The following is a 24,496-nucleotide window of genomic DNA, read 5'->3' as shown; positions in this document are numbered from 1 at the left end:
TCATTTTTCAGAAACAACATGTAGTAAAATCTGAAATTTCACATTTTTTTTCAATGTGTTACTTACAGTCTATTGAAGATGAAGGAGAGTTCAGTGTTCCAAGCTGTTATGGGAATATTAAAAATGATAATGGTGGCTCTAGCCTTACTTTTGAGCATCCTTTGGATGACGTAAATGTGGTTGATTTGAAATGGATCCATGACTTCGTATTAAAAGCTCTGGAAATTTTATATCAAGTAGAAAAATGGGAAACACTAATATCACTTGCCATTCAGTTCAATGAAATTTCACAGTAAGTACTACTGTAATGGCAATTGGAAGTGTCAGAATTAATTTAGTCTTTTAACTAATGTTTACTTTTTAATGTATTCTTCACTCCTATCTAGTGAACGGTATACAGAACAAGTGACACCACTTCTAGTATATGCACAGCACCAGCTTCTCCTGAGAATACAGAAGTTCAAGGGCCTAGATATCACCCAACAACCTTGTACAATGTATGAGTCTAAATGTGGGGACAAGGTAAGGCCAGCTCTGCTATTCATGTAGTTGTGATTCCTTATTAGTACATATATAAAATACAAAGAAATTAGATGATCATTATTATTTTCATTTAGACATTTATCATTCAAATGAACAAACATTATCGAGAGCCTATGTGCCAGTATCTTCTTGATACAGTGTAAACAGAAAATTAAGTCCTCATGTACAAGAAGCTAATATTCAGGTCAGGGCTGACTTATCCATTAGGTATCACTGAAACAGGGTCTAGAGCTCACAATACTTCTAGGGGCCCACTAATTATTTTAATTCTTTTAAAATAAGAAGAAAAAAGTAACTTTTAGGTCAAAAGTTTTCATTTGTGCTATTCTTATTTTTGTATATTAACACCACCGTAAAGTGTAATTTTTAATAATTTTTAAATACAGGAATGGCCCATGAAGGCAAAAGTGCCTAGGGCCCATGGAAGTCATGGTGTAGTTGAACCAGGTAGAAAAAAAGAGATAAGTAAATCCTCTCACTTACTAATTTAATAAATACGTATTGACTACATAATCAGAGCCATCACATACAGTTGTGCAGTCTGCATCCTGCCCAATGGGCCCCTGGCACATGCAGGGGCTGAAATACAAACCCTGCTCCCTACATCTGCCTGTGTGCTTGTGAGTCCTTGCCCTCAGTCAGCGAGGACTACTCTAGACCTTTCTCTTGAATTTTGTGTTGCTGTATCTAACTGCCTGTATCTGTCAGGGTTCAACCAGAGGAACAGAACTAGTAAGACAGGTCTAGCTTACCTACTGAGTGGAAAAAGCAAACTTAGTTTCTCCATTTGCTCTCTTACAACATGACTCTGACCTCAGATTTGTGGGAATTTCTTCCCGCCAGCAGGCAACAAATCAGTTTGACAGTGGACATCATCTGGGTATCCTCGGGTTCAATTCTTGACACTGCCTACCTGGAGACAGCATTACATCCCAAGGTTGATGGTTCAGTCCCACAAGACTGCCCCCCACTTCCCATGCTGATTGCAAACCCCAGGTTGTTTTATCTGTGCTATTGATGGTCCAGCTATAAATTGAAGTCCTGTGACATCCTCATTATATTTGATTCATTTGCTATGGTGGCTCACAGAACTCAAGGAAACACATTTTAGTGTTTAGTTAGTTATTATAAACTAGTTATTATGTCATTATGAAGGAAACAAAGAAATACATAGGCTGCGGTATAGGGGTTTCCATGCCCTCTCTCTCAGTGCAGTACCTGCTAGGGGCCTTTAAGCTTTTAGCTCTCTGGAAGCTCCCTTCAGGACCATGCCTATTTAACAAAGGCTCCATAAAAACCCAAAGAAGTGCAATGGTTAAATATTGGCCATTAGTGATCAACTTAACTCTCAGCCCTCTCTACCTTCTGTAGAGGTTGGGGACTGTGGCTGAAAGTCCTAATCACGCCTTGGTCATTTTGTTGACCGAACACTTCCTTGGGGTTACCAGTCGTCTTCAGTCAACTCATTAGAATAGAAAAAGACATCACTTTGGAGATTCCAAGGATTTTAGGGGTTGTATGCCAGGAAAATGAGGACAAAGACCAGCTATATTTTTCAAATATGCACTGTCTATTTGTCTGTCTGTTAAGTTGTCAAATAGTTTATTACAAGGAATTGGCTTACATGATTGAGAGGGGCTGGCTGAGCAAGTCCAAACTCCATAGGGCAGGCAGTCAGGATCATGAACAGGAAGGAACCCCACAGGCATGGGCAGAATCTGTTGTTTAGAGGCAGTCAGTGAGGGAAGATCCAGGGAGGAGGGCACAATTGAAGACCTGGCTGCTCTTTGGTGTCTGGAGTCCTGGAGACTGCTGGGATAGCAGAGACTCCTTTCCTGATTAGTCAGGCCACCAAGTATAATCTCCCTAATTTAAAGTCAGTTTATTAGGGATCTTTAATTAACATCTGCAAAATCCTTTGATGGCAGCACCTAGATTAGTGTTTGGTTAATAACTGTGATGAAGTGTTTACACCACAGAATGGATGCTTTCCTACTTTTGCTTCTCCTCATTTTCATGGCCTGGCCATGTATCACACATACGTATCAGTACAGCAAAACTAGCTCCTTATGTTAGGAGCTAGTCAACCACTTCTATGTGTTGACCAGCTTCGTACAGTCCTTTGTATCAGTACAGCAAAACTAGCTCCTTATGTTAGGAGCTATCAACCACCTCTATGTGTTGACCAGCTTCGTACAGTCCTTTGGGTGGTCAACTTACAGTGGTTCTAATGTGTCTGTTAAAGAATAAATTGTGAAAATACTATGAGGTTAGTTCGGCAAAACTTTAGGGAAGTTAAAATTGAATTAATTATGAATAAGGTGGAAAAATCTGCCATTAGAAAAGCAGCCAATATTTTAAATATATTTCAGCCTACATAATGGAAGATGGATACTGGAGGATTTATAGAATTACAGAAAATCATATTCTAATTGTTCTACATAATTTGCCTTAAGCTCTTCCAGCTGTGCTGTACAATAGAAATATGAAAAATTATGTTGCTTTTTTTTCCAGAAAGTTCTTATGATTAAATGCTATTCTGCCAGCCTTTGTTTGTAGTATTGTTTTATATCTCTTAATTTTGACAAATGAAAAAAGAGAGAAACATTTTAAGTAAGCCAAATTTTAAGCTATAAATACCTAAGTGGTGTTTGTTTTCATTTTTCTTTTTTAAGATAACCTGCCGAAATTTCATTGGGAAGCAGCTTGTCATTAATTCTTCAACCATGGAAGAAATGGAAACAATATACTACACAGAGTTACTGAAAGTGTCTGTCAGTTCAGGTCAGAACCAATTTTAACTTGAAACTTTATTTTCCTTAAAGTTTGCTGTTGTCTTCCGCATGCCAAATCTTCCTTTATTAAATGTTTATAAACTCTTTTTGCAAGTTTATTTGACTGAAAATAATACACTTGATATTTGCCACTTTATATTGCTATAAATATCACTTAAGGGGGATTAAATCACTTTTTAAAAAGTTTAATCTGTAAGTTGAAGAAGGGAAATAAAGAAAAAGGAAAAGGGCAATTGATAAGAAAAAATAGAGATGGGAAAAGGTTGATTTGCATATTTTTCTCTGTTTTTATCTTACTTGGAAATCTTGCTGTTTGATCTTTTGCTGTTTTTTTTTTTTTTTGTCTTCACTCCTATAATAATTTCCACGTCCATGTGAGCATAGATGGTTTTATTGGCTTTACCATGTTTGAGTTATAGGTTCGGGGTAGAGAAATTTTGCCTGTTGGAAGGCTGCATTAATTAGCTATAATCAAATAAAACCACACTTAAGAAACTTCACTTAGATATGCTTAAAAATGTACATTATTTGTAAAAATCTAGCCACTATGTACTAATTTCAAAGAGTGAAAACCAATTGTTAATTTTAAAGTAAACTCACCTTTTAATAACTTTATTGTGTCTGTTCTTTGTTGGAAAGCATTTGAATATTTGGTTGCAGCATGGAGGGCCACAGTTTCAGTTGGTCCTTTAAGATGGGTATTAGTCATATGTGACCTTAAAGGCATCTTGATTTGCTTAGGTAGGAGAACGTATGAATAGATTTGCATTTTTCCATTTCGGTTGGATCTTTTTTAGAATGAATGGCTTATAATGTCATCTACTGAGAGCTTACTCTTTAGGTATCTTGGAGATATCAACTAGGTTGGAGGCTGAAATGTTAATTTAAGCGTGATGTCTTGATTCTCAAAGTCATTGAACCTTCATTGTATTCTCCAATTAATAGGTCTATAACAGCTGTACATTCTTCAAATGATTCACATATATCATTCTGCTCATCAATAACCTTTGCTAACTGGGGGAAATGTTCATCTGGAATTTCCTTTTGAAGAAGTGTTTTGAAAACAGAGATTTTTTTTTATATATTTTTGGATTTTTTTGCCACATATATATAGACTTAGTTTTTCCTTACAAATATTCATTTTGATTTGATGTAATATCACACAGGAATGCTGTGTTCATATGGAAATCTTCTTTCAATAATTCACAATGCTGATTCTTCATAAAACTTAACTATTAGTTCTCACAGAGATAAAACTGGCTAACACTTGTCCCTGAGATAGCCAACCCACTGTAGAATGCTATGGCAAATCCAAGGCTGAATACTTCATCATTCAACTTGAGCATGTTATGAAAGTGACAATGCCATGTTGTATTTGCAGAAATATAGTTAACAATACTTACAACTGTGGCAAAGTGTCACTTAAAAAAGTACTTTTAGTACAGAGACTTTGCTGATGAAAAAAAATGAGAGCCCTGTTCGCATACGTTCACTCAATTTACCAAATTCAGTCCAACTTCACATTTATCTTGAAAGTTGTTGAGGTATCTATTCCCTGTATTCTGTTTGCAAGAATGTCCAAAGCGAGTAACTCTTTGTAGTAAAGAAAATCTTGTTATGACCTGAATGAAGTATAAAACCTGCACCAAGTCAGTAGAATCAGTTGATTTATCCAAAGTAATTGAATAATATATGCAGTAGAACCTCCATAGTTGCGCACCTCCCTACATTGACCACCTCCTTAAGTTGACCTAATTTTCATAGACTAGACATACACCACATGTACACATCAGTGCAGTAGGCCTAGTTCCTTATGTTGGTGACCTCCATATGTTGACCGGTTTTTCAAAGTCCTTTGACTGGTCAACTTATAGAGTTTCTACTATATTTTCCTCTGCAAGTATTGCACGAAGTTATTCTGTTAAGTTGAAGGCTAACTCATGCTGCTGATCAGTTATGGCTGTCCTTGAAAGAGGCTGTTCTTTGTACTTTGGAACTTTTATTGGGGTTTAAGCATCCCATAACTTTAACGATGCTTTTTTTTTTAATTGCTGGGGATTCATTGAGAATGCAAGAAACCAGGTTACAATGATTGCTAACCATGCATTATTTTACAATTTCTACATCACTGAATGGCTTCCCTTTACCCCAGCTATATAAGCTACTTTATAAGTTGCTTCAGTGGCATTATTTCCAGCTCTAACTGCTGCTTGAAAGAATTGTCTTTTCTTTGACTTTTCACGTTTTAATTTCTGCAATACAATCTTTCAGGTCTCATCCTCTAATCTCAAATATTTGTGGTCGTTATGATTGTTACAATGCTAATGAGCATTGAATTTAATGTTGATGTTGCAATATCACAAAGCAGGCAAATCATCTTATCTTTAGCAGAAATAAGATTTTATTGCAATTCCCAATCCTCATTAAAAAATCTGTTTTCTTCCTTTTGTATTCTCTTGGTCTTCCTTGACATGATAGGCTAATAAGTGACCAAATTAAAAACTACTTTTGAGCTCTGCAGCTATTCACGAATCCTACTTCAAACAGGGAGACAGTGCAGTGTTGTCAAAAGCTGTTAACAGACTGGTGAACTCGACCACCATAAACTCTCACCAACCAGCCTTGTGGGGCAGTGGTGCCAGTCAGGTGGAGGAAGTTAGATCTAAATCATGTGTGTAGCAGCCATCAGTTTAGCCCTTATTGCTTATTAACATTCTAATTGTGTTTGTCAATCTGTGAGAATTATTTCTTTTCTTTTTTAAAAACTTTCAGAATGTTACAAGGGTACAAATGTTTTGGTTACGTGCATTACTTTTGTCCAGTGTAAGTCAAGGTTATAGTTACCCTTAGGTTGCGTGCATTGTACGCATTAAGTATGAATTTACTCATCCCCTCCCATGCCCACCTGCTTGATTTCCACTGAATTTTACTACCACATGTACACAACAGTGATCGACATGAGTGTTGATCATTCAGTTCCAATTTTAATAGTGAACACATATGGTGTTTGTTTTTCCACTCCTGTGATACTTTACTTAGGGCAGCAGTTCTCAACCTGTGGGTTGTGACCCATAAGAGCTGTATTAAACGGCCACAGCATTAGGAAGGTTGAGAACCACTCACTCAGGGGGATCTCCAGTTCCAATCCACTAAAGCAGGCGTCCTCAAACTACGGCCCATGGGCCACATATGGCCTGCCTAGGACATTTATCTAGCCCATAGAGTGTTTTTGCTGCCGCTGCCCGTCCTGCTTAGCAGACGACTCGTCCCAGAACCGGCAATCCAGCCCTCCAACAGTCTGAGGGACAGTGAACTGACCCCCTGTTTAAAAAGTTTAAGGACCCCTGCACTAAAGTATTGATGGGTAGGTGGGTTGTTTCCAGCTCTTTGTAATTATGAATTGTGCTGCCATAAACTTTTGGGTGCATTTATAGAATGCCTTTTTTCCTTCAAGTGAATATTCAGTAGTGTAATTGCTAAATCGGATACTTTTGGTTCTTTTAGGTTTCTCTATACTAGTTTCCCTAAAGGTGGTACAAATTTTCAGTCTCATCAACGGCGTGTGACTTTTGTGTAAAAGCTGTTTTCATGAGAGTTAGTCAATAGCTCCCTGTGGTTTTGATTTACATTTCCCTGATGACTAGAGACGTTGACCATTTTTTCATATAATTATTGGTCATAGGTCTATCTTCATTTGAAAAGCTTCCATTCATGTCTTTTGCCCGTGTTTTACTTTTCATTTTTTTATTTTTGATTAATGTGAGGGTGCAGATGATTAGGCTACATTGTTTGCGTTTGTCAAGTACAGTCCAAGTTGTAGTTGGACCCCTCACCCAGAAGGCACACCACATACCCTCACATCGTGCCTGTTAGATGAGAGTCTACTAATGCCCATTCTCCTCCCCTATCCCTTCTCCTTCCTCCTCCTTCTCCTCACTTGAGTTAAAATGTGTTTCCTCTCTTCTATGGGTGTGTATTTGTTCTGCTGGTTTCATATTAGTGTTGAGTACAATGGATACTGCTTTTCCATTCTTGTTATACTTTACTAAAAAGAATGTTCTTCATCTCCATCCAGGTACATACAAAAGATATAAAATCTTCATCTTTTTATGGCTAAATAGTATTCCACAGTATCCATATGCCACAGTTAATTAATCCTTGTGCACTTGGGTTCATTCCACATCTTGGTAATTATAAATTGAGCTGAAATAAACATTCTAGTGCAGATGTCCTTATGGTAAACTGATTTTTTTCCTTCTGGATAGATACCTAGTAGTGGGATTGCAGGATCTAATGGAAGGTCTACTTTTAGCTTTTTGAGGATTTTCCATACTTCTTTCCAAAGAGGCTGTATTAGTTTGCAATTAGTTTACATCAACAGTATAAAAGTGTTCCCTTTTCTCCACATTCATGCAGCTTTGGGACTTTGTGATGTGGTTTTGCCCAGTTTTTAAGGGGGTTGTTTGATATCTTTTTGCTAATTTATATTAGTTCTTTGTAGATTCTGGCGGTTAGCTCTTTATCTGATGTGTAGAATGTAAATATTTTCTCCCAGTCTATAGGTTGTCTATTTGCTTTATTGATTGTTTCCTCAGCTGTGCAGAAGCTTTTTAATCTAATCTGGTCCCATTTATTTATTTTTGTTGCTGCTGTGATTGCCTTTGGGGTCTTCATAAATTCTTTGCCTAGGAAGATATCTATAAAACTTATTCTAACCTCTTCTGCTAGAATTCTTATAGTTTTGTGCCTTAGGTTTAAGTCCTTTATCCATCACGAAATAATTTTTGTTAATGGTGAGAGGTGCACATTCTGTTTGAGTCTTCTACATGGTTATCCAATTTTCCCAGCACATTTAGAAAATAGTAATTCTTTTCCTCATTGTATATTTTTGTTTGCTTAATCAAAGATACTTGCTGTTCCTAGGTATCTTATTTTCTTTGTTGCAGCCTCCTGGCAACAGGAGGATGATTTTATATCTGTGTCTTCTGCTCTGATCCATTGGTCCATATCTCTGTTCTCATGCCAGTACCATGCTGTTTTGGTTATTGTAGTCTTGCAGGATAGCTCAAAGTCTGATAAAGTGATTCCTTCTTTTGGTTTAAGGTTGCATTGGCTAATCAGAGTTTTTCCGGTTCCACATGAAGCGTAAAGTTATTTTTTCTAGATCTGCAAAAAGTGACATTGGTATTTTTGTGGAGATTGCATTGAATCTGTAAGTCACTTTAGATAGTATAGCCATTTTAACAATGTTGATTCTGCTGATCTGTGAGCATGATATGTTTTTAAATTTGTTTATATCCTCTGCAATTTTCTTCCTCAGTGTTTCATAGTTCTCCCTGTTGAGGTCTTTCACCTCCTTGGTTAAAGCTATTCCTGGGTATCTTATTTTCTTTGTTGCTATTGTGAAAGGTATTGAATGTATTTAAAATACCAAAGAATAAAATAAGTTTCAACAAAATAATAATAAACCATGCTAGAGGATTATTTTGTTGAAACTTATTTTATTCTTTGGTATTTAAAATACATTCATTTTTAAAACAAAAATGTAAAAGACAAACAAATGTATTAATAAAAATAAAAGCATTTGTTCTGTAAAATTTGGATTCAGTCAAAAGACCGTACTTCAGGACATAGAAGGCCACATTTAGACTTAAGGCCACGGGCTCCCCACTCTTGGGGTAGGTCTTTTAACTAGAGAGCAGGAGATTTGTGAACATCATAACTTCTTTGTTTTTAGGTGGTAAGTCCTTTTGGAATTTTTTTTTTTTTGGGCAGTACAACTTGTATGAATGAAGCAACAAAATAAGATGAAAATGGGAATAATGTCTGGTCTTAATTATACTCTCTGCTTGTCTCTGTTTCTGGTATAGGAAAGGAATGTAAGTCCTCTCTTTGAAGTGTTAGGATTCTTTCACTTAATTTATCTATTGGTTTTTAAGTATATATGTGTGTATAAATAAATGTTATAATTCATTAATTCATCATCAGTCAGCCTGTCATTCAGTTATTCAGCAAACATTTACTGATGTAAATTACTTATGTTAAGTGCTGTACGAGGTACTGAGAATACAAAGATGAATGAAACTAGAGACTTGTTATCCAGGAGTTTACAGTCCATTGAAGGGGATCAATAAATAAACCAAGATTATGGGATAGAGTGATAAGACATATAATATTATTACATGTGATATTGTTACTGATGCTGCTGCTATAAGCTGTTAACAGCTAGCATCTCCTTTTGAGAGACTCACGTAATTAAATGGGGCTAATATAAAAGAAAAAGGCAAAAACTGAGGTTAAAAGATTGACAGGAATTAGATAATATAATGTCTTAGAGAACAGGATAAAGAGAGCCACTTTATCTGGATAGTGAAAGGAGCTCACTAAAAGGATTTAAAGAAGGAAGGTGAAACAATCATGTTTGCATCATAAAAGACCTCCTGGCAGCAATATGGGAAATGGATTGAAAGGGGTCCCAATGGAGACAGGAGAGTGGCTACTCCTGACTTGTATTGAAGTATATGCAGTCTGGACTTGGGCAATGAAAATTGCCCAAGGTATGAAAGAAAGGCAGAGGAAGTCCACAGGGCTACTCTCTGGTTAGATGTAGGAGGGATGAGGGAGGGAGGAATTCAAGTTGTCTTAGTTTTTGGCTTGGGCGGCTAGATGAAGGATGGCGCCTCCACCCAGGCAGGAAAACTGAAGGGAGGAAGAGGTGAGAGCAAAAGATTACTTTGGAATTACTTGCTTGGATGTAATTCTTCCAAATGTGGATGATAACTGAGTAGAGCTATCCAGCAGCTCTAAAAGGATGTTTTAGGAGGCACTCCAGGGCAGCACCTGTGGCTCAAAAGGGTAGGGTGCTGGCCTCATATGCTGGAGGTGGCAGGTTCAAACCCAGCCCCAGTCAAAAAAAAAAAAAGAAAAAAAAGGAGGAATTCCATAGAGAGCTGGATGGAGATCTGTATTTCAGTAATCAATATATTGGTGCAAGTTGAAGTTATGGGTGTGGATGAGGTCACCCAGGCAGAGTTATGTGGAGTGCAGTCTTATGGACCCCACTTAAATGTAAATAATTAATAGAAATTTATTGTACCTGCCCAGGAGTCATTTCCATAGGAAGCAAGCGACCCTGAATGACAGATCAAATGGGTCTTTATACCCTATTTCTGTGTCACAGCAAGCAGGCAGAGGTACAGAAGCTGAATCATTGTGGTTAGCCTTGGGCAGGGGGAATTGCATAGTACAAGGTGGGGGGGGGTACTTCAAGCCTCTCCTTCCTATGTATTTTCTTATCTCAAGTTTCTCCTCAAAGTTCTTCCCCTTCCCCACGCACTCCCTTATCTTCAGGCCTCTTCTCAGAGTTCTCCTCACCCTTGAGGGGGCTGGGACTAATGGATTCGAAGGAAGTTTCTTTTTTAAGGGTAGGGGGCTTGGTTATCACAGCAGACCTGAGGGCAGCATCCTGGGTAGCACCAACCAACTACTCCCATATCTCACTGCCTTAAGCCAAGGGAGAACAAAGTCTATTTTCTGCACATGCTGCTCTGTTCAGTGAGGTGGAGTATGGGGTTGCTGCTACTCATAATGGGATCTCCACCTTGACACAAGCTCTCATGATTGTTTCTCAGTCAAGAAACAGAATTCTAATCTTACCCTCTAGGAGAGCTATACTAAGAGATTTGTGGTGAACCCATGTGGAGGTGTGGGTTACAAGCAAGGCCTTTGCCAGACCACATGTACATATTCTAAATGCTTTATGCTAAGGCCTTTATCTGGATCATCATATTCAATTAGTATAACAACCCCCCAAAAAGAATTATAAGCATGCATCAAACCTCAGGCGCCCTTACAAGTTCTTTGTGAATTGAATTTACAATCACCAAATGAGGTAGATTGGTTATTGTCTCCATTTTTCAGACCAAAAAAAAAAAAATGTGGGAAATCACACATTGGCTCTTAAAGCTGCTACTTGAGAGTGGTACATGTCATATCTGTTGACATTTTGTTAACCAAAGTCACAGGGCCACACCTAACTTCAAAAGAGGTAGGGAAGTATGACCTTACTTTGTACACAGGACAAAGGGGCACAGAGCATGTGAAGAGCTCTAACTACTGCCATGGAACAGAGGAGGAACACTGTCTGAGAGAGGTTGGGACCTGTCCCCAGAGCTGGGAGTGGAACAGATGACAGTAGTATAGGCAAGGCCAAGGTGAGAGGAAGTTTTAAGGAAGAGGAAGCAGTCAACAGTCAGAGACCTAGATCTTATAGGTGGGGATGGATTGTCTACTGTATTTGGCAGTAGGGATGGTCATTATCACTGGCCTTTTTGCTCTGACACCCCAACTAAAGTCTTAATAGCTCTAGCTATTTCTCCTTCCTGAAATGCTTCTTCCTCTATCCAGATTCTGAATAGTAAGCCCCTCTCCTCCTTTAAGTTGTGTATATCATCTTTTCAGTTGGGTGCACCTTGACCACTCAACTTAAAACTGAGCACCTTGACCATTCAACTTAAAACTCCCCTGGTAAAATGCGAGCTCTGTAAAGTCAGGGATTATCGTTGTGTTCCCTGATATAATCTAAATGTCTTCATCAGTGCCTGACGTATAGTAGAAACTCAATATTTCTTTGATGAATGAATGACTTTGTGACCTTGGCATTCATGCGGAGGGGAATGGGGTATTTTGAGTGGTGGATACAACAGTGGTGATCTGTACCTGTACACTCACTGAGTACAGAATTGCCTTTCAGCGGCTTATCAGTGATAAGATAGAGACAGCCACAGAATCTAGAAGGAAATATAGAGCTGGGGGTGGGGAGATAGGAGGGCTTTGCTTTATTTATGTGTTTTTTTAAATAAGAGAAAAGGAGCATAGTTATATATTAAGTGAAAAGAACAAGTGGGGGGGGGGAACTTATAGATAGGAGAGAAAGACACCACTTCTGCTAAAGCAGAAAGGAAGGAGAAGAGAATAGGCCTGAAGGTTGGAAAGTGTTCAGGTGGTAAGCACAGAGGTTGAAAGCATTCTCATGGGGTACCTGAGATTTTTTTAATGAAGTAGGGGGCCATGACCATAGTCAGTGCTAATAGGGTTGGAAATTTTGGGAGGAATGAAAGTGGTCTGGCTTGTAAGGAATAGGAGAAGAGAGAGGAGCAGTGTTGTAGAGCAATGCAGAGGGTCTAGTGCCGTGAGGTCGGTGATCATAAATTTGTATGTCTTACCAATAGTGATAAATCAGATTATCCCCTCCTGGTCAGCAAACAATGGGAGAACCATTGGGGTCAGTCTTGTGTGACTAGTTTGAATCAAATAGTGTGATTCTTCCCGGCATGTTCTCCTTTTCTTGATCTTGTCTATAGAACCTTGGGAATTGCTCTGTTTTTGGATCCATACTCAGTGTGATTTATGTTATCTCTTCCATCCTAAACAGAGATAAGAAGAACATAGTTAGCAACATTCTAGACGAGTGTACCAGGAGGTGCTTATTGGTGATGGATGCAATATATCAGAAAAGGCAAGAGGGTGGTGATGAGACAGAGGGGAGTCAGGTCCAGCAGAATGGCAGTGACCCTTTGGAGTGATTCCCAACAGTGGTGGAAGCACAGCCAGTTTGAACAGTGAATGATTAGAGCAAGAATATTCAAATAGGGTAAATTTAAATAACATTTTAATGGCAATAATGGCTTATGGAAGCAGAACTATCTTTAGCTTCTTTAATTTGTACGGTCTTAGGAGGTAGATGTTGTTGTTCTTGCATTACAGATGAGAAAATGAAATGTTACTGTTAAGCAGTGAGACTATGATTCAAACCTGGCCTGTCTAACTGCTCCACCCACGAAGGCTTCATTGAGCTTGTAGGCCTATTCTCCACTGCCCTCTTTCAGAGCACTCAAGAAAAAAATTTGCTGTATTTCAGCAATCATGGGAGGCAGATATTTTATTCTGACTTGCTATGGCGATATGGTATTTTTTAGGTAATCCTGTATACTAATTGTAAGTTTTGCATTGAATCACTATCATTAAAAGCTTAGTGTCCAAACTGTAGCTCTTTACAAGATTCTAGGACCTCTGTTACTTAGAATCACCTCTGGCCCTTGCTTTTGGGTTTATTCAGCAAACTTTTAGGCTGCTAAATTTTTTTCAGTGTACTAAATTCAGATCCTTAACATGTTTATAAGCATGTTGGGTCCTGTGTATGTCACCATGAGATGTTTGCAATTTTTTTTTTTTTAAAGACTGAGTATACTCCTGATGGTTTCCACACCAGATTGCTGCTTTAGAACATCATAGATTTCTTTTGGCATAACAACATTTGGTGGAAAAGCTTGATACATCTAATTCTGCTGAACAGATACTGCTATGCTCCAGTGCCTGGGAACATTTGGTATACTCATTATTTAACAGTATCCTATTCTCCTTTCAACTATTTAATAATGCATATGTAATTTGGTATAGTCTCTGTAGGGTTTGGAGAAGTGAGAATACCTCACTTTATAGATCATTCTTGTATGGATGAGTAACTTGCCTGCTTGTTAAGCTCTGTGGGGGAGTAACTTTATGGAAATGCCTTTTACTGTGGTTTTTGCACTGTCTGGGATCTCTTTGTAGACTTATGGCCTTATTGGTATGTAAGTTTTCTGATAGGGTTATTCAGTCCTCAGGTGTTTTGGAATTTTCACCCCTTGGCAGAGGTGTTTTATTAGTGCCTCTGGGTGTTTGCATTGATGTGACCAACTGTAGGATCTTTCCTTGGTAGACCCATCTCTCTGGAGATACTGACGTTTCAGTTCTCATTTTTACCTTGGTACAGGGAAAGACATGGTCATGTTTTTCATTTTTTGCTCTGGACTTCTCTGTCTTACCCATTTCAAATGATTGAACCTATTAGTGCCTTTGGAATAGCTTCTTAAATTATCCATGGGAGTGTTCAGGGAGGAACCCCCTTGAGACAGAGCTGTCAGGATAAAGCTTCTGAGGAGAATAATATTTCCTTATTGCTTTGTGTCATTTATCTCATGTAGACAGCCACAGCACCAGCACCGAGCCCTAATGAGACAAGTGAAAATGTATGCCAGGGCTTTTAGAAAGGAAATAAAGTGCAATATAATATAGGAAAAACACAAAGAGGAATTATTTATGAGCAGATATTTGGTTAAAAAGTAGTGGGATGATTTTATTCAGACTATTTTTTACTATAAGCATTTTTTTTTCAGATTTTATTCTAGAATGTAAGCTTTGTGAGAGCAGGGACTATGTTAATTTTGGTCCCTTATATCTCTTCCATGCCTGCACAGTGCCTAGAACTTGTGAGTGCTCAATAAGTATTTTAAAAATATATTATTAGCAGTAATAATGTGAACCTGAATCTATAGAATGCTTACTCCCTGACAGAACCGGCTAAACAGTTTCATACACAGGTTAGACAGTAACCCACTAGTGATCCCCAATTTGGGCACAGGGGTGCTCTGAGAATAGGATGGGAGTAATTCTGAGAAAAGTTAATAAGGGAAGAAACCTGAAGTCCTCGGGAACTCAGGGAGCAGGGAGGTCCATTATTAGCCAAATTTTAACAGATATTTAAAACTCAATAAGGTCTAGAAACGGTATCTCAAATTATTAATATGTGGGGGCTTCTAGCCTTGCTCCTTTTCTTTTGCTTGCCAGTATCTGAATATTCGTGGCTTCCCAAACTTATATGTTGAAATCCTGACCCCCGGTGTCTGTGAGGTAATTTAGGTCGTGAGGTACAGCCTTCATGAATGGTATTAGTGTGCTTATAAAAGAGACTCCCAGAAGCTTTCTGCCATGGTAAAGGGCCTTTGCTATAACTGAGAGGCCTTGGAACATCATGCGAGGAGCCGTGGAGAGGGAAGTTGTTGAGAAGTGGTGAGGTCCTGGCCGTCTTCTGAAGGGAGGGCTGGCAGGATTTGTTGTGGGTTTGATTTGAGGCACGAGAGAAGAAAAGGAGTAAAAGATGATTCTGACTTTCATTCTGAGCAGTTGGAAAAAGGGAGGCATCCTTTAAGAAGATGGAAAAAGACAAGGGGAGAAGCAGGTTTGAGGGGAAGACTCAGAAATGAGGTTAGGGTGTGTTATATTTCAGCTGTCTACTGTGCACATTGTACAGTAGATAGAGCATTGGGAAGATAGGTGTGAATTTCAAGATTTGGGGTCAGAGACATAAACTTGGGAGCCATGAATGCATGAGTATTATTTAAAATCACGAAAGTAAGAGAAGTAAGGCAGTAAGTGCAAATTAAGAAAAGACAGGCAGTCTACAGACAGATCCCTGGGGGCTCTAAAGCTAAGAACTTGAATTGATGGAGTGAATTATCAAAGGGGACCAAGGCGGGGTGATTGAAGAGGTTGGAGAAGGACCTTTAAGGCAGAGAAGGGATTTAAGTAGGTTCACAAGAGAATGGGAAATTATGGATACGGACAATTTTTTGAGGCACTTTGGTGTGAAGTGGAGCAGGGAAATAGGACTAGCTTGGGGAGTGAGTAGGGTCAGGAGAGAGGTTTTTTGTTTGTTTGTTTGTTTTTTAAGCTGGAAATGAGTTGTGTTACTAGGAATGGTTCTCCAGAAGGGATAACCTTGATTTGGAGATAGAAGGGAATTGCAGGAATGATGGCCTAGAGGTGCTAGAGGTGTGGGGGAGGGGTGCTCTTGGATTGCTTCTTCGTGTTTTTTTTTTTTTCAGTGAGGTGGAAAGCAAGTCAGAGATCCTGAAAACTGAAAAATAGGAGAAGTGACTCTCCCCCTTTCTTTTTCACCACATAGCCAGTTAATCACTCCTGTTGCTTCTAATATGAGAATGTTCCCTGTATTCTCTCCTCATTTCCATGGCCACCAACATTAGTTGAGTTGACTTGCATAGTATCTGTGTTGTTGTGGCCTAATTTATCAGCCACCAGCCTATTTCTATCATGGCCTGTTGTGAATACAACTCTTGCTAACTCTTTCTAAAATAATGACCTCTTTCTGTCAGAGTCCTGCCAATCTTAGATGGAGTCTTTCTGTCAAAACTTTTCCTGAGCTCTGCATTAGAGAGGATGAATCCCAGTTACTCAGTGAGGCTCAGGACTCCTGCAAGCTCTGTTCACCAGGCCTGCTGCAAACTTTGTTCACCAGGACTGGCTGTGTATTATTTCTTTGCCCCCTGAACTTACCGCCCTTGCTACTGTTCCTCTACGTCTGTTTGCACGACCTAGTTCTGGCCCCTAAGGGAAATCTTGTTTTTCTCGTTTGTGAAAAGAAGATAATAATGGTATATACCTCTTGGTTTTTAGGTTTCAATGAGACAATCACAGTAAATTATGTAGAAGAGTTCCTAACATAGTGAAAGTCCTAAGTAATTTTTTTCTATTTCTATTCTCATTCTACTTATCTAAATCCCCTTGCCTCTTTCTTCCTAAATTTTTTTGTAACCCAAGACACAGCTGGTATATCTCCTCTTTGACAAAGTCTTTCTTGCTCACCCTTTCCTGCCTATGCTAATCTCTTTCCCCATCTTTCCCTCATTTTACCAAATACTCCCTGAAAATATGACTAGATTGTGAACTTCTTGCGGGCAAAGATCATGCTTCTTGACTTGTTTGCAGGGGTGTCTAACCTGCAGCCCATGAGCTGCATGCAGATTATTTGAGGAATGTTCTGCTTATCTGTGGTTTCCGATATTGTGAAAAATATGCATGGACATTTTTCTTTTTTGTTTTTTCCTCATCAGCTTTCATTGGTATTTAATGTGTGGCCCAATGTGTGGCAGAAAAGAAAAAAATGTTGAACATCCCTTACGTCTTTATTAGCCTATAAATTGCTATGTTACCAAGACCTTAAATTTTGAGGGGGGGGGTATTCCACTGGTCCAACCTATTGTGGAATAAATTCCTCTGTCTTCCAATCCTGTAAGCTGTGATTTTTCTCTCTCCTGGGCCTGTTTTTCATAGGGTATGCAGGAAATCTGTAGCCTACTTCCCAGGACCATCACTTCCTCTCCAGAAACCTGGCAGCAACTCTGCCCCACCAGCTCCTCTTTCCAGGCACTTCTCAAACAGTCAGTCAGTTTCATATGCACACACAGCCCTCCCACCCCACCCTCCAGTGTTAGGAAACTGTCTTTGCCTTCCCTTCAGAGAGCACTTGCCCATCTCCAGGCTTCTTTGTTTCTTCCTTTCGGCTCTTTCTCGAGATACCTTTGCTTTGAAGAGGTTTCTGAAAAGGAGTAGATTATTTCATTTTTTATGATCAGCAAAAGAAAAAGTAGGAGACTTCATAAGGAAAATTGGCAAGATCTAAAGTTATTTGCATTTCATAAGAAACAAAAGTTTTTTAAGATTTTTTTTTTAAAGGAACTTTCAAACATACCAAAGCTTAAAAAAAAAAATTGATCCGAATGTTGAAACACCTGCTACAGATCTGGGAGCTTTGAATTTAGCAGCTTTAGATCGAGACCAAGAAATTCTCTGAATTAGAAACTTGCTTGCTATGAGCTTGGATTGGTGCAGCATTTCATCCCCCACGTTCCTCTTCCCTTTTCTTTCAGAATACACCCGAGCCAAACAGCTTGTCTGCGTGCCCGTGGATGTGTCAGACACCTTGAGATGTTTTAGGGAGACCCTGGAAAAATCCAAATATTATAACAGATTAGTGCGACACAGCAGAAAGTTGCTTTTATTGTTTCTTGCACAGACACAAGGTAAAATGCCTGTTCTGTATCCCTGAATCTTTATTTCTGTGTGTTACCACCCTGGAATGGTCCCTGTCCCACCCTCATGATCTCCCCTCCCCACCCACGTGCATACTTCCTGACATCTTCCACTCTCTTCTCCTTGTCTAGTGGGTCTCACATTCTCCCTACACTTTAACCAAGATACTTTCTCACTCACCTACTTTTATGCTTTGTGTAAAACTAGCAAAATCCCCTGACTACAGTAGATATGAAAACAAAATCCCTCGATATAGGAGATATGAAAACAATATTCATTAATTTTTTGATTCTACATTTATATGCATATAATTTTCTTTGCAGGTATGATGCTGTGGGCATTTTTTTACTTTCATAAGTAGATGGACTGAGTCATACTGGATTAAATAAAACCTTTTACCAAAATACTTCTTTATCAGCATCAAAGAAATGGATACATTTAAAAATAAGCATCAATAAGATTTCTTATTAATACCATAGATTTTGATCTTAGGGATTTTCCTTTTAGCTTAAAACTAAATTGCATTACATTTAAGTGTAATATTTCTTTGTTTTCTTCCTTCTCAGCATTACCAGTTTGTGAACTCAACAAAAGCAGGGCTTTGAACGATTAAGTGGTGCCATCCTAGAGAAGGAGAACTCATTCAAATTTAGTTTAGGGAAAAATTCTGAATTAGCTATACTTAGGTTATTTAAAAATTTTTAAAATCCTAATATGTATTAATGATCCTTGCTGTTCATATTTATCCCAATAATAAGAATAAACTTACATAATAGACTTAAATAAACTTAAAGTAATTATAAAATTATTAAAAGTAGATTTAAATTTATATATAATTAAGATGCTAATTTCTACTCAACTGATATTTTAAAAATTTGACCAATTTTATTTTTATAACCACTGGCAGAGTTCTGTTTATGTGTTTACATATTTATTTATTTATTTATTTGTTATAGTTGTTGCCATCTCCCACATCTTAGGGGGGAAAAAAAAGCACTTTCTAAGATAAGTATCCATAGTTTTGGGTTATATTGTCTTCAGACCCACATTATGTAAAATTAACCCTCCACATCATGTTAACCTTCTTTCGGTTACTCCTTATGTTAACACTGGGAAAGGGCATGAATTAAAAAAAAAAAAATGCAATTCCTAAGAAGGTTTACACCAGTTCACTCTGAATCTTAGCTTGGACCAAAACATTCTCAGCATTCTCAGTAGCTCTAGTCCTCTGGCTGTAGACTTCAAAATGCATATTAGCTTCTCTCTCTGTTGCTTTTGACTGTGTACTTCCCCTAGGATATTTTTTCTTTTTTTCCCTCTGTGTTCTCTCATCTTATAAAGAGACAGGTTCTTTCCCATTTCTTTCTGTCTCAGGCCAGAACTACCCAAGTATCACTGCTATCCCAGAGGTTTCTGCCCCAGAGGCAAACTAACATCTTACTGTTGGAAACTATTTTAAAAAGGCAAACTCACCAGTCCCAGAGAAGCAAAAGCATCATCTTAACATTGGCTTTCTGGCTGACTGTCCCTCTGTAGTGCTCTTAATGAAATAGCATGGACATTGAGCTTGTCCATACCCACCTGGGAGCTTTAGAAATGACCCTGGATGCTGAGATAAGGAAATCATGTCCCTCAAATGGCAAATAAGTCTCAGCTATGTACAGAATCTTGCCCACTCCCTTTCTATTTCTTCTCCCTTTATATTCCCTACCAATTTCCCTTCTTCCTTCACTTTAAATTACTTTATTAGTATTATTTTTATTATTATTTTTCATGAATTTAGGAGAGAAAGGAAGAGCAAACACTTCCAAATTGACTCCTGCAAAGGTGGAATTTTCCCTGGGGACGGAAGCAATTCTTACGTCTACACCCCCTGACTTTTCTCAGGAGCAATTCAGAGTTTCTAGCTCAGTGGAGAACAACAAACTTCCCTATTCACAACTTGGACTTGTGATTTCTTCTTATTACCAAACTATCGGTAAGATCTGTCCATTGTGTTTTCAATATTATCTTCTACATTAGTGTTGAGATTGTATGTGGTCCTGAAATGCTACCTTTAAGGGTAGTTGTCAGAGCTTGAATGCAGAGTCGATTCGTCAGACACTTGTAGGCAGTGACAGAACAGTCTGGAGACAGAAGATGCTTCCAGTCCCTCCGGTACCCTCTCTCCTACCCTGGCTGTCACCACTGAGAGAGTCTAGACCACCCTTTGTCTATCCCTGTTTAACAGGAACATAAATCCCTATGGGGTTAGGGACAATGCTCTGTTGCTCTGGTTCTAGCTGATTCCATTTTACTTGTCTTTCCCCTTGATTTGCCTTATCTACAAATTCAGTGTTATGTTCTCGATGCACGTTATAGACCCAGTGTACCCCTTTTCCCTAAGAGACATTTTATAATTTCCATTTTACATCCTAAAATAAAGTTTATACTTAACATATTCTTCTTACACTTATTATTTTGAAAAAAGAATCACTATGAAGCCAAAATACAAAATAGAGGATAAATAAAACAAAATCACTTTATAATAAAGAAATCTGTATGTTAGTTTGTAAAGCCTAGGCATTAGAAGATATAAAAAAGTAGCCAAATGCTTATGTTTAGAATATAGAATCACCATGAATATCACAGTTACAATACAAACTGATACAGTATTGTATTGGTGACCATAGTGCTGTCAGCATTGTTAAGTTTTGTGGCATGATTTTCTAAAATGGCAAATAAATCTTGGTAAAGTTCTGAACATAAGAAAGTATTAGAGTAACTGCATTTCTGGAAAGCTCAGGGCCTTTAGAAATCATGCAAAAATGCTCTTTTTATGTGTAAATGAAGTTAGAAGTTAGACTCAGTTAGTTATAAACAGGTTTCTTATCTTTTCCTTCACTGTGGAGGAAGCTTCCATGCCTTGCAGGCCATCTGGTATCCTTGGTATCAACTTATGAATTACCAGGAGATGCCCTGTATTTCTAACATACCCTCTAGGGGACATCACTGCCCTCATTAGAAACCACTCCCGTGTCAGTTGGGTTTTTTTGCAATACATTCCTGAACCCATGCATTTATTAGAAAAACAAAGAAAAATTCATGTGATACTAAGGATTTTTTTTTTTTTTTTTTTGCATTTAGGTAAAAGGAACCATCTGATATGCTGTAATCTTGTCACATTTCTGCTAAAAAATAAACCCTTTGAAACTCCCCATCAGCTATGGGATGACATCCATATGTCTCCACTTGCCATTCAAGGCCTCCACCAATCTGACCAGTACTACTCTCTTCATACTCCCAGTTCCCCGTCTCCAGAAAACCATGCTGCAGTCACACCCATCATTTACATACAGACCCATCCTTTTCTCCCCCTCACATGTCTTTTCTGAGCTTCTCTCCACCATCTCTCCCTGCCTGCCTTTTATTCTGCTTTCTCATGAAGCCTCCTTATTACCACCTGTTAGATCCACTCTCTCAGTCCTCTGTGTTCAAACAGAGCATGGGTTGCTTGCTCTCTGCATATATACAGCGTGTGACATTTGAAGGCACTCTTAACTTGAAGTTGACTTCTAGTAATCTACACGGTTAAGGAATAATGCAGTTGAAAATACTCTTGCAAACATAAGGAAAATATTTTTCCAAGAACTGACATTTGTTCTTTTACTTGATTAAAAATATAGATGTTCTTCAAGCCAGCAATCAAAGAAGTCTTAAAGTTCAGGCACTGCATTCTCTTGGGAGTCTTCTCCTCTTCGCAGAAAAGAAAAGGTAGGTTTTTAGGAGTCAGTAGAACAAGGGAAACTTGTTTGTTAGAAAGAAGTTTTAATTATTGTGTAAAAATATTATCTTTCACACATTTTAATGCTTCAATGATGCTACAATGCTCTGTCTTGTGCATCAGATGTGACCTGAGAGAAACCATTATGAGCAATGAACGGATAGATTTGTTCTCTCTTGGGTCAGTCAGTATGTTTCTACAGTGTACTTGCTTTGCCTTTTGGAAGACATATTTACTAACAGGTCTCCAAAAATCCACTGCCTGATTGGTGCTCTGTTTCTGTTTCAGGGCTGCTTTTAAGTGTTGGTGTCAAGCTCTTGATGGCCTATTCAGAAAGCCAGATGTGCTATACACATGGAAAGAGCTTGGCACATCACCCACCAATGCCACCAATGGCTCTTCACCTCCCAGCTTCCAAGACTACAGTGAGGAGTTTCTGTCCAGACTTGGCATTTGGGGGTGTTTGCAGGGAGCAGTCATATCAGCAAAGATAGCACAGTGAGTGTGAGGTTGGAATGATGCAGATCACAGCTACTGGCTTCCTTTGTGGGTGCCCTGGAGAGGCACCTGGGTTCTTGGATAGTTACATTCATATCATACAGGGCTGTGAAGTTCACATATATGTGATGTTTAGTGTTTACGATCATCTCCTCTTCATGTAACACCTCCCATCTCCCAAAAAAGGAGCACTACATGGGCACAAGTATTTGCTTTATTTGCTGATGGAAGTCAAGTGCCTGACCTGGAAGTTCAATAGCTACTTGTTGAACGCACAAAGAGTGAAGGAACAGCTGGCATGGGAACAAGAACAATAGTGTAGAGGTGGGCTAATGTGGGCCTAATTCAAGAGGGTCCTAGTCCTTGTAACCCATGCCTCTTGGCAAGATCTGTGTTCTCTCTGAGCCTTACCTCATCTGTATGCCAAAGTGGTTAAGAATTACATGACATACTGAATCTGTTTGCTGGGCAGCCATAACAAAGTACCATAACATGGTGGCCTAAACCACAGAAAACTGATCTTGTAATTCTGGAGGCTGGAAGTCTGAGATCTCGGGCTTGACTGGTTTTCCTCTGAGGCTTCTCTTGAAGATGGCTGTCTTCTCACACAGCCTTCCCTTGTACATGTCAATGTCATAATCTCCTCTTCTTGTAAGAACATGGATAAGGGCCCACCCCATGACATCATTTGAACTTAATTTCCTCTTTCAAGACTGTCTCCAAGTATAGTCACATTGAGTTTAGTGGAGGTTAAGACTTTAACACACAAATTTTTAGGGGATACAATTTGGCCTGTTACACACTGTATTCATGTCCTATTGCTTACTGCAAAAAATTGCCACAAACTCAATGGCTTACATAACACAAATTTATTGTCTCAGAAGTTCTAAAATCAATGTGTCAGTGGGGTTGTGCTCCTTGGGATGCTCCAGGGAAGAATCCATTCCTTGTCTTCTCTATCTTTGAGGGGCCTCCCTCATGTCTCAGCTCATGGCCCTGTCTTCTGTCTTCAAGACTAACAGTACCTTCCTCTCTTTCTTTTTTTCCCCCTCTCTTTTTCTCTTTCCCTCCCCTACCCCCCTTCCTGCCCTCTGCCTCTCCCTTCTGCTTCCATCCTTACATCTCTTTCTCTGATTCTGACCCTCCTGCCTTTCTCTTATAAGGACCATTGTCATATAATGACATATAATCTTCCCCATTGCAAGATCCTTAATTTAGTCATACCTGCAGAGTCTTTTTTTGCCTTGCAGAGTCACATATTCATAGGTTCTGGGGATTAGGAAATAAATATTTGGGGGGGGCATTGTTCAGTCTACCTCACATAACATATGTGAATGTCTGTAACAACGGTTCATAAGTAGCCAGCACTCAAAAATTTAATTACCATAAAAAATTATAAAGTATGGTGGGAGTGGAAGTATAAGTTTCCTTCACCTCTCCGTTATTTCTTTAGCTTACCTGTAGGGTGTGTGTGTAGGGAGGGGCCAGCCTAGTGTTTAGAGCTAGAGATTAAATTTAAAAAAATTAAGTCTTCCTGGCTAGTAATCACATTGTTTTCAGAAAATTACCATCTTTGGGCAGGGGACGTAAGAAAGTACCACTTTGAAAAGATTAAACATCAAAGATTTAAACCTCTATCAAGTTTGATCTTTTGCATTCTTGGGATAGAGCTCATCCTTAGACACATACACTCTGCAAAGAAGTCTGAGCTAATGACTTGGCAGAGCTTGGCAGTGGGGAGTATAAAAGCCAAGGAAGGCTCCTAGCTTGGAAAGGAACGGCCACCACACTCCTGAGCTCTTGTTTCTCTGAGCCTCTGGAATTATTACCTAGTGGTTTTCAATGAGCAGAAAGGCATTTCCTGGTTGCCCAGCTGCAATTCTGACTTCCACAGGAGATGTGATTCTACAAGGGCTTTAGCTGTTTTCCTGAACTCCATGAGCAGAGGAACCTTCTCCCCACTGAATAATACCACACTTCCACACCCACACAGAGAAGCTGAACTCAGATAGGCATTGTCATTAATAGAGTGAAGCTGACTGGCTTTATTTAAGTAAGGCTTAGGGAGTAATGCAGCTCATAGATGCAAATGTGAATTTTAAGACCCACATTAAAAAAAGCTCAAACTCTTCTAAGGGACATAAAATAAGACAGTAGTAAATGAAGAGACATTGACCTTTTCTGGAGA

At 38.8% G+C, this 24,496-nt stretch overlaps 1 protein-coding gene across 1 annotated transcript in view; it reads left to right on the top strand.

Moving 5' to 3' along the window:
• Positions 1-24,496, top strand: part of CFAP54 (cilia and flagella associated protein 54) — a 301,384-nt gene that overhangs the window by 148,285 nt on the left and 128,603 nt on the right. The window contains exons 37-42 of the mRNA XM_012814149.2: positions 69-292; positions 387-522; positions 3,219-3,327; positions 17,885-18,037; positions 21,713-21,800; positions 22,099-22,308. Coding sequence (XP_012669603.2) covers positions 69-292; positions 387-522; positions 3,219-3,327; positions 17,885-18,037; positions 21,713-21,800; positions 22,099-22,308 — 920 coding nt within the window. The remainder of the gene's footprint in view (positions 1-68; positions 293-386; positions 523-3,218; positions 3,328-17,884; positions 18,038-21,712; positions 21,801-22,098; positions 22,309-24,496) is intronic.

Source organism: Otolemur garnettii, unplaced genomic scaffold, assembly GCF_000181295.1.
Source record: "Otolemur garnettii isolate 467f Iridium unplaced genomic scaffold, OtoGar3 scaffold00007, whole genome shotgun sequence".
Taxonomy (NCBI): Eukaryota; Metazoa; Chordata; class Mammalia; order Primates; family Galagidae; genus Otolemur; species Otolemur garnettii.
The sequence above is the reverse complement of the archived record's forward strand: the minus strand, read 5'-3'. Positions and strand labels throughout refer to the sequence as shown.